Source organism: Apteryx mantelli, chromosome 4 (assembly GCF_036417845.1).
Source record: "Apteryx mantelli isolate bAptMan1 chromosome 4, bAptMan1.hap1, whole genome shotgun sequence".
Classification (NCBI taxonomy): Eukaryota; Metazoa; Chordata; class Aves; order Apterygiformes; family Apterygidae; genus Apteryx; species Apteryx mantelli.
This window is the reverse complement of record NC_089981.1, coordinates 8,386,241-8,397,385: the sequence shown is the minus strand read 5'-3', so window position 1 is coordinate 8,397,385 and position 11,145 is coordinate 8,386,241. Positions and strand designations below refer to the sequence as shown.

Genomic DNA, 11,145 nt, shown 5'->3' with positions numbered 1-11,145 from the left:
AGAGGTGAAGGTAACCCGCTTTTTTTAAGCACATTAGTAGGGAATCTTGGAAGGATCATGTAGATGAAGGTTGATCCCCCGGCTTCACACACTGTGTACCTTTCCCTCAGTAACTTGGCTTCTGTGGATTTCTGTTACTCCTCAGCTATCTCCCCAAGGTGGCTGGTGAACTCTTCAGCAGTGAGGAGAGCCACTTCAGTCAGTGCCTGTGTGGCACAGCTATTCACTTGTCTCCTCATGGCTAGTGCTGTGTGTCTCCTGCTGGCAGTAATGGCATATGACTGCATGTGGCTCTCTGTAACCCTCTCCTTTATGCAACTGTCATGTCCTCAAAAGCCTGTACAGAGACGGTAATCATCTCCTATTTCACTGGCTTTGTCCACGCACTTGCGCAAACTATCTCCACCTTCACATTCTCTTTCTGTGACTTCAGTGTTATCGGTCATTATTTCTGTGACATCCCCCTAGGATCCAGCTTTCATGCTCTGACACCTATAGCAAAGAGACGGTACTTCACATTTTTGGTGTGTTTCGTGGCATCTTCACATCTCTGGCAATTCTCATCTCCTCCATCTACTTCATCTCCACCACCCTGAGGATCCACTCCTCCAAGGGCAGATGCAAAGCCTTCTCCACCTCTGCTTCCCATCTGAGAGCTCTCTTCTTGTTTTATGGCAGCACCGTTTTTATGTGCGGTAGCCCAACATCCAGCTACTCATTGGACTGAGATAAATGGGCCTCTCTGTTCTCTACAGTGGTGACTCCAGTGCTGAATCTTACCAGCTACAGCCTAAGGAATAAGGAGGTGAAGGATGCTCTGAGGGGAGTTTAGAGTTTTAGAGAAACTTCAGCAGACTTGTTAGAAAGAGAACTTTGTTTGGGGAAAATTTATCAAAACCTTGGTACAAAGAGTAGGACTTCCAAGGAAGATTTGATCAGCTTCCAAGGGTGAGATTCAGAAAGGTACTTAATTGTTAGAAGGGATTTTAGGTGGACTTTTAACTGGTTGTATCTGCAACTTCTATCTTGAAAGACTGTGTTCCTCTGCTGCTGAAAGCTGGAGGAATCCTGACTCTTAACTTGCAAGTTCCAAGCACAAACAGGACTCCTGCCTGAGGAGTGCGTGGCACAGAATTGCAGTTCTCTGTTCTACTAGGAACGTTTGCTCATGTAGGAAAACCACCAGTCCGTCAAGATGAGAAAAGGCTTTCAGAGATATTCAAGAGGAGAAAAGCAATGTGATTTGAATTTATGGCCACTTCTGCTACGTCTTCAGTATTTGAAAGGAGTAGCCTCTTCCAGTGCAACACACAGAACCTGAAGTTCTGGAAAGGAAATCTTGGAGAAGAGACACCTCTGTTTTTGCCCCCCAAACACTAAGGAAAGTAACTGTCCCTCTTCTGTTAAATCTCCCTCTTCTGTCACTCATTACTACCTCCTTTTTCCCCTTCTGCCTGGAAACATGAAAAAACTACAGAAATGCAGAAAAGATTGACTTCTAATTTTGCTACCATTGTGAAGTAACAAGAACTTATTCCTGCTTTTCATCTCCACATATCAGCAATCCACTTGAGGCAACTGAGTGAACTGGTAGTTATTTTAAGGACATTGGACATAATTTGAAAGTTAATCAAGCTGCAGTGTTCTTTCACTTAAAAAAATGCCAAAATAAGATGGTGACTTACCAACTACATGTCTGCCATCAATGTGATTTTGAGAATAAACGACCAATCATTTCTGGGAGATGAGAAAGTTGGGAAAGGCTTTGGAATCCTTTTATCAATTCAACTAAGCTAGCTCTAAGGATAGGTGTTCTATCACTAGTAGATGTTTCATCCCTTCTGGCTGAGTTTACAAATGCTGTCCCTCAGTTGGCAGAAGGAGTTGAAATCTTTGTTGAGCTGAAAGTGACAGAATTAATCTCAGACAGGCGAGAGGTTCCTGCCTCTGCAAAAGGTTTACAGTCAAAGGGGGATGGAAAGAGGTCTTGCGGATTCCCTTTGCATTTCACTGCAAGCCTGTTAGGGCTGTTATTTCCCCTGACTTCCTCTCCTTAAAGCTGTGCATAACTCTAGCAAAGATTGTGTCCCTGTGATCATCTATGGCACCCTAAAGAAGGATTTTACAAGTCTCTTTCTTTCAAACTGCTGCCAGCATATTTTACAGAGAGCTGATATGACTGCCAAACATCATTATTTCTGCCCAAAGACACACGGCTGGGGAGAAAACTTATCTTCAGTATGTTATAGTCTGAATTTTGATCAAGTAGTGATGATTAAAGGCCATCACTATCTCAGAAGCCGTTTATCTCAGTAACGCTAAAATTAGAATATGCACGGGGTAGTAAAAGCATTTGGACTATATGCACTGTTATCCCACTGGCCTGACGGTCCCAAAACACAGGAAAAAGAATGTGAAAATGTAGCCTTTTGGTGCTGCTAGTTGTCATCTTTCTGTTGCTGCAGAGGCTGAAGCTCAAGGTTTATCTCTTGTTTCTGATTATTAAGTATCAGCAGATATGTGAAGTTCACAGTTTTTACACATATCAGTGTTGCGCTGTCCTTATCTTGAACAGAGAAGTGAGCTTTTTAAACCAGATTTCTGAGGTGTCCAAAATTGTCTCTTTCAGTGGACTCCCAGCTCAAAGGAAGGAAATAGCTTGAGAAGAAATCACAGGCATCATTTTACTTTACTGTGTATGTTTACAGGTCTCTGGGAGGAGCAATGTACACTACTACTCTTCCAGAAAAAGACAGGTAGGTTGTCAGCAAAGAGCTTCCCTGCACAGCAATGAGTCATGTCTGCACGCCGCTCTCTGAGCTGATGTTTAAGATAGTCAAAGCCATCTAGAGCTAAGCATCAGCAGAACCGGCAGCATGTTTCAATCAAGAATCACAATCTCAAACCTAAATATGCTTTCTGACAAATATCATCAAAAAGAACAGATTTTCAGAAGCCCTGCATTCACCTATGCCTTAGTCTCCACCTCGAGAAACCCAGACAAAATTAGGGAATTTAAAATGTTAAAGAGCTGCTGTCTCTTCAAATCTACAGTTTGCTTTTCTAAGAAAGCCTTCTGATCCACCATCCAGAATCCTGTTCCTCTTCTTCCCTTCCCCAAATCTCAGTTCCAGGAGGAGATTTGGGAAAATCCTGGCCTTGAATCACTTGTCATGACAGCAATGCTAAAGTAAGTCTATTTGCAGTAGAACAGCATTGCCCAGAGTCAGGAGGTCCTAGGGGCATTTGGGGGTTTCCCTGCTGCAAACAGTTGAGGAAAACTCGATGGATCAAGAACAGTACTGTTAAGAATTTTAGGGAAATTTTCAGTGTTCAGCTAGGAATTAGGTTATATCTTATGGAGTATGGAGAGATATTGGATCCCTGTATTTCCACTGAGATACCTATTCCTTAGACTTTTATAGTGTAAAGCACCAGACGACTGGCCAAAGTATGAAACTTCATCCAGTCTCTAAATAAAGCGGTGAAAAATGTCCCGACAATTGAACTGGATTGTGGCTCCAACATTGACTATGGTATTTAACCATGCTTGGATTGCTGCTCTGATAGATTATAAAGCTCAGCTGTGACATTAGGTCAAGGCCTTGGAAAGGTGTTAGCAGAGAACCTTTAAATGAAGTGTTCCCAGAGACACCAGGCTGGCACAGACTGATGAAAATCAGAGTGAATGCCTGGCATCAGGAAACGGCCTCTGTGTCCATCAGTGTTCCTGGGAGCCTTGGAAAGTCTAGTACAGTGTATGTCACCCTTCACTGTAAGGCAGACACCTAGTGCAGCATCCTGCTCCTCTCATGCTCCTATTTACCATGCAATGAATCGCAGTCCCCTCAAAGGTCTCTTGCTGTCTTCAGCAGCTCTCTCAAGTTGAGGCACCTCATGTCAGCACACCAATATATGTGAGATGAAACCTGCTTGTGCTGTGCCATCCTGAAGGATTTGCTTTCTCTTGGAAGCTTAGCACCACCATCACTTTTGTTGTGTAGAAACGTGAGCAGACACCACTCTCCGAAGCTCGTAGGAGCTAGTGGGAAAGCATAACCTCTCAAAATACCTAGTTATTCCTCTTAATGCCAGGAAAAGCCTAGACCTGAGACTTACACAGCTCTAAGGTGTCTAAAGGTGAAAGCCACAATACCACCCCAAAGGCTTGGGTTTGACTGGTGACAATATCCTCACATCCTTGTGACTGACAATTTCCAAAGAAAGATGAGAGGTACATAAAACTTTGAATTTAGTTTCAGTTCTATTCTGAACAGCCATGCCAAAAATAGAACAACATTCCTGAAAAGTCCCTCCTGAACACTTCTCTTTGCCTCCCCATGGTTGAGATGGACCCCAAAGAGCTGTGCTATGCAGCCCACAAAAGAGATGGTTTTCTTTTCAGCAAGAAGGTCATAAATGAGTTTGGGAACTGTGACAGTAGAGTAACTGATATCTACAAAGGACAAGCAGCTCAGGAAGAAGTACATGGGAGAGTCCAGCTGTTGACTGTTCTGTATAGTGCTGATGCTAAGCAGGTTTCCAAGAATAACAGTGGCATAGAAGACTAAGAAGAATGTGAAGCATACTTTTGCTAATGTATCATCTTATGTGAGTCCCTGGAAGATAAACTATGTCACATTGTTTTTGTTCTTCATATATGTCACATAGACAGGACCTGAAGCACAGAATAAAGCCACCTGTGATGGCATTAGAAACACAGTGCTATCAGTACACATCCATGTCAATCACTGGTATGTTCAATATCAATGTATTCCCTTTTATGCCTTTTGGGGAAAGTTTCCTTTCAAAGTCAATGCTTCTCTCAAGGAGTGACAGTTGATATCTAACTCAGAATGTATTACTGAAGTGTGTAATAGCGAGCTCCGTTTATTGATTTGAGGGAGTTGGTGGAAATATCCTCCAGATTCATATTTCTGATCTTTGCCCCTTTTAAAAAGGAAGACTTGCTGCTAGGCTCCCTAAACATCCACTTTTGGAGTGTTGATTTGGAAACGAAAAACTGACTGAGAAGGATAGTGCATGTTTTGATTTGAGTCTCAACACGTTAGTCATCCCCTAAGGAATTCTGCTCAAGCAGTGAACGTATCTTCTTTTTCAACCCTCTGAAGGAATTCAACAGAACTAATCCTTACTAGTGCTCTCTGACTCTGGTAGAATGTCCATGCATTTTTGTGCAACCATCAGTATTCACATCATGACACAAGGCAGCTGGCTAATTAACATCACTTCAGCTATCAGCGTAGATCCTTATGGAGGAGGTAAAGTGGACACCTACCTCATGTCTGTTTAGCAGAGATGTGCTTTTAGGCACAAACTGTCTTTAAGGCGCCCTAAGTGAAATCAGACCATGTTCAAGGCATGCCAGGAAACCTGAAGCAGGAGAGTCATTGTCCTGTATGTGCTGTACTGGGCCACATCTTGTGTGGATTGGTTCCAGTTATTGCTCATGAGTTTCTGGGTTGTGACCTCAGTCTCCAAAAGAGCGGGCTTGTATTTCCTCAGACCACCTTTCCTACAGTACGTGGGTGAATACTGGAGATAATCTGCATTAACGATGTGTCAGTAAGGTTTTTGTACACCTCAGCCAAGTTCTGGACTAGGCATGGAACCCCCCATAAACACACTTGTGATGCCACCGGGGTAATAAATACACCACTGCTGAATCTCCTTTACTCACCAACACCCTTGTATTCACCTTTGCTGCACTCTAGTGCAGTACGCAAGTATCACTAGTGTTCAGTTTCTACACTGAAAAGATAGACGGCAAGAGCTGCATAACAATGTCCACAATACAGGCAAATCCTTTGGGATCTTAATCCTGTTCCACAATCACAGGTCAATCAGTTCTTTCTCACGAGATCTCTGCTTCTTCCACCCTCCAACTTTAGCAGCAGAGGAAATATTCTTTTGTGTCTCCAGCCCTATCTCCATGCCACTCCATGGGCAGAGGGAAAGCAGTGTGGGGAAGCCCAAAGCGTGTGTGTTAAGAGCATTGTTGCCACGATGTGTACAGCTAGAGGGGACAAGTTAAGACTGAGTACATAGGCAGTGCTGCAGCTACCTATTGACTCCTTGACTCTGTAACACCAGAATCTTCCTTTTGACAGATATTTCTGGAAATGGCATATAACTGAAAAATAAGCAAAGAAGACACCAATTAAAAGAAAGGGTAAAAAAAATTGGAGTTCTTTCTACTTCATAAAATGCACCTCACAAAAGTCACTCAACAGTAATGCCTCTTTTCAAAGGCAGGATTTCATAGTCACGCTTGAACAAAACAAAGAAGCAAGATCAGAAAACTTGCACAGTTTATATTTGCTAGTCTCCAACAGTTTGCCTGCTATTCTCCTCTGATGACCTCTCGGACCACTTCAGGCAGTTTCATCAAAACCTCTCAGCTCCAAGCTGCTTCTTATGTGTCACGAGAGCAGTCCACATCTCTGCCAGGGCTGAAAACTACAGAGGATGAAACGGACAGCCTGAATGTCTAGCTCCATTTCTCATTCTGCAAAAACAACTTCCAAGAGCATCTGCAAGAACAACTCTCTGTCTCTCTCCAGATGGGGAAGTTGTGGCAGAAATATTTCAAGTAAATTGCACAGCAGAAGCACAAGCTTACCAGAAGCAATGAGATCCCAGAGGCATGTGAAGTTTTCTTTGTCAGAAAGAATCAGCGGACAGGGAGCTAAAATATGTATTTTGGACAGCTATTAGAGTAATCTCTACAGGGTGACTGTGGAGCATGATCACCTAGACAATGTCACATTGTGTGGAGGTTTGCTTGCTTTCTTGCTTGCTTTCCAATGCTGTCCAGATAAATGGACTTCATTTAGTATTAGCTATGTGCTTCTTTTGGAAACATTTCTATTTAAAATCAATGTCATGGCTGACCATTTGCCAGAGTTTGTGTTCACATTACCCTTGCAATCAAACATTTTTTGAGTAAAGATGTCTCTTACACGTGTCAGATATTTTTTCCCTTCTAAGCAAATATTTCACATATGCTTTCTTCTTTCTTATTAACTTGCTCTTACCATTGCACGTTTGCAGCATAAATAGATATCATAACTGTGCTATATGACTGTTGGCACTTAGACATCTGGTCTGTACACGTTTGAAACAAGAAGTAAACGAGGAAATCATTTCAAGACTTTAAAAATGTTTGTGGTCAGGCCTCACTACTTGCCAGGTATTTTTAGGCAATGCAAAATACAGAAGCAGCTGTTTAGTCCTCATATAAAGTCATTATAAGAATCTGGGCCAATGTGCAGAGGAATCAAATGTTGTTGCTGTTGTTGTTGACGCCTTCCATAAGCTATGGTCCCGCTGTTGCCTGCTAGCATCCGGCAGCCGGAAGAGAAATCAGAAAAATCATGGCGTTCTTCCCCAAAGCATTTAAAAGAAAAAAAACAGTTTTTAAATAATAAGGCTTAGCTTGAACTGGCCGTGTGCCCTAACGCCCTAGCAGTTTCAGTATGAAGGGGGTCAGTGGGCCCCATCTGTCTTTCTACCTGCCCCACCTATGGTGAGACAGACCAACCTCTGAAGGCGCCTGTCCCTCTCTGTTGACAATGGTGCTCAGCTAGACAACTGTCCTTCATTGCATGAAGAATTTAGACTGCTACAAATAGGTGGGGATGGTCCCACCTTTAGCTGTGTCCACAGAGTGTGAATGCTGGGTGAGGGACATGCTGGCCCAGGCCTGAGGGACACTATCCCTCTAAGCCTTGAGAATCAGGATTTATCCCAGTTCCGTCCTGCTGGCTGCCATCCACATAACCCACCACGGTGAGGAGAAGACACTGAGACGTCCGCAGTGTACTGGAGCATGCCTGTGAAATGGGAACCCACTCTGCCACCCCCTGCATAGAGCAGAGGACATTCGGGGAACCAGAGCATTTCCGACATTGTCCCACGGTTTGGTCCGTAGATCTGCCGCTCTCCTGTGCAGGGAACACCTTCTTATCTTGAATCACACTTAAGCCATGTTAAGGTGCAACACAAGTGCAAGCCAGTGTTTCTAGGGAACGTGAAGTGAAGGAAGAAAAAAGAAAGTGCTTTAGTTACTTTGAGAGTGCATTACACAGATGTCTTTCCCCCTCACGCAGCTCATTTGCTCTTTTCCTCCTGGCAAGGTAGGAGTCAGGGTCCCGTGGCTCCTCATGGCTCCTTCGTCCTTGTGGAGAACCTTAGCTGCTACAACTAACCTCCCTGTGGCAGCTGTGACTGGCTCTGAGATGATTCAATCTTCCATCTTCACATCTCTTCCTTCCTGCAGGAGCAGCTGCTCCAGCTATTCCCTTGGAATACATGTTTCTTCCTTTGCCTGGGCCTGTAGATGTGCCCTGTTGGGCTAGGAGTTATCCTGCGTACAGGAATTATTCCCAAACAACTCTTTTTTTTTCACTGACACATAAAATTGTGCCCCCCAATGCTTTCTTTGGTGGCGACAATTTCCTACAGTGAGCAATTTATCTTTCACTTGGATCTTTGATTCTCTATTAGTCTAAACAGTAAAATGCAAAATCTGAGGCAGAGATGAAGGGCAGAGGGGATGGCTAGGAAGGAGGGCATTAGCAATAGGTGAACTACTGCAGAAAGGCAGAGAGTTGCTGCACTGGAATGGGAAGGGGAGAAGCTTCTCCTCATATCATCTGCATCAGCAAATGACCCAACCAGCATCTAAGATCAGCAGTTTAATTGCTAACCCATGGATTCAGCATATGACAATGCAGTACTCCTAAGAAGGCATTTACTCCAAAGTAAAGGGGAAGGAAGCCTTTGGCACAATTGCTTCCAGCAGCAGATGACCAACAGCCTTGCAGACACCCTGGGCCATCATTTCCTAGCTGAGTAGATTACAGAGTAGATGGATTTTGTCTGACGGAAAGTTTACACCTGGGAGAGCTCGGACTAATGGGATGCTCTGCCTGGAACACATTTTAATATTTTTGATAGCATTCATGTATTTATTTGCTGGTGTCTCAGCAGTGCTTGGAAGCCCCAGTCCTGGGCCTGTGCTATTCAAAAAGAGAACATAAAGGGAATCCCTGCTAGTCACAGAGTTTACAATGCCATTCCAATCAAAACATGAACTTTCAGGGTCTTCCTAATTACTGCAACAGCTAAAACCAAGCTTTTCTTCAAAAGGGAGCTTTCAGTAAATTTTCCAAAATGGAATTATAGTGAGAGAGACTTGATTTTCTCAGCTCCTGAGAAAATGTTACCACAGTTCTACACCTCACCCTTTTCACGCCAAACTTTTCTATTCCACAGTTTTCTCATGGCACTTTTCATCTCCTCATTTCTCAGCGTGTAGATGAGTGGGTTCAGCATGGGTGTGATGACAGTGTAAAAGACAGCTACGCTCTTGTCCTCCGAGAGATTGCTGGATGGGTGTATGTAGGTGAATGTGCATGGCCCAAAGAAGAGAATCACCACAGTAATGTGGGACCCACAGGTGGAGAGGGCTTTGTTCCTCCCTTCGGACGTTCGCCTTTTCAAGGATAACAAAATGACAATGTAGGACATGACCAGGATGAAGAAAGAGACCAAACAAATCATTCCACTATTGGCAACGACAATGACGCCCACAACATAGGTGTCGGTACAGGCCAGTTGTAGTAGGGGATTGACATCACAGAAGTAGTGGTCAATTTTGTTGGGACCGCAAAAAGGGAGGCTAACGGTTATGAGGGTCTGCACCAGGGAGTGCACAAAGGCCCCCACCCATGAACCCATCACCATCCAGCCACACACACGCCTGGTCATGAGGGTGGTGTAGTGCAGGGGTCTGCATATGGCAAAGTAGCGATCATAGGCCATCGCTGTGAGGATGAAGATCTCAGCACCGCCGGAGATATGTAACCCAAATAGCTGTGCCATGCAACCCCCAAAGGAAATGGTTTTCTTTTCAACAAGGAAGTCAGCAATCATTTTGGGAGCTGTGACAGAAGAGAAGCAAATATCTGCAATGGACAGGTGGCAGAGAAAGAAATACATGGGGGAGTTCAGACGTTGACTGCTAATTACAGTGACAACGATGAGCAGATTTCCTGCCACAATAACAATATAGAAGAACAAAAACACCACAAAACATATTTTCTGCACCCCTTGGTTCTTTGAAAGGCCCAGAAGAATGAATTCCTTCACACTGCTTACATTCTCCATGTTGGTCAGTTGGGTGGCAATATGCAATACACGGCTTATACACCTGGGAAAACAAAGACAGACACATGATTCATCTGCATTTTTTCATTATTAATAGTGAGTTCTATATCAGAAGTGGATACAAACCAAGAAAGATATAGCATTAGTATTAAGCTTATGAAGTGTTTAGTTTCTGTCATGTATTTTTTCACAGCTATTTAATTCTCCACAGTACAAAGCTTCTGCCATGGCTTTGGTGGCACAGAGATAGGTGCACTCTGTGATATGTTCCTTAATCCTGGTCCTCCAGGATTTTGAAGGACTGGCTCCATGGCCGATAGCCTTCCATGCACTAAGGACAAGGCCAGAGTGTTCACCTTGGGCACTACAAGGCAGATAATGCAGCATGTTTGCCCTCAGGGGAGACAAAGTCCCTCACAGCAATCTTTGTAAAATGGGTGTCTTTAAGAATACCTGGAAATATTGCTCAGAATGATGATTTGCTTTATAAGTACACATGATCTTTGAATTCTTGTTTAGAAGGGAAATGTAACCACAGGCAGAGAAAAGAACTCTCTTGTGTATATACATTTTGAAACGTAAATATGAAATGTCACAGGCTGAAAAATGAGTTCTGGGAAGGTTATCTATCATGGAGGGGAAAAAAATTGCACATATGACTTAATGTAGTATTTGACATTGTTCTAAATCTCAGCATTGTTCTATCAGAGGAAGGAAGAATGAAAGACTCTTGTGAGATCTTCTGTCCCAGCACTGTACTGATTTTACCTAGTGTGATTTTTGATACACTCTGTGTGATCCTTTCAAGGGTTAACTTAGCTTAATGAAGCTAATCTAACTAAACTCCTTCAACAGCCAGTATAAGTCTCTCTATAGGCTGATTCAGAATGACTGAATTAGGGTCCTTTGCAGAACCTTTTTTTCCTCCATTCACTATGAGGAGCTTAAGTA

The 11,145-nt window shown here is 43.4% G+C and overlaps 1 protein-coding gene across 1 annotated transcript; it reads right to left on the bottom strand.

The window, feature by feature from the left end:
• Positions 1 to 9,288: 9,288 nt before the first annotated feature.
• LOC136992049 (olfactory receptor 4S2-like) lies at positions 9,289 to 10,194 on the bottom strand (the record flags this gene model as incomplete). The annotated part of the gene is made up of 1 exon (XM_067295730.1): positions 9,289 to 10,194. A coding segment is annotated over exon 1 (906 nt), but the record flags the coding sequence as incomplete, so codon positions are not given.
• Positions 10,195 to 11,145: the final 951 nt, after the last annotated feature.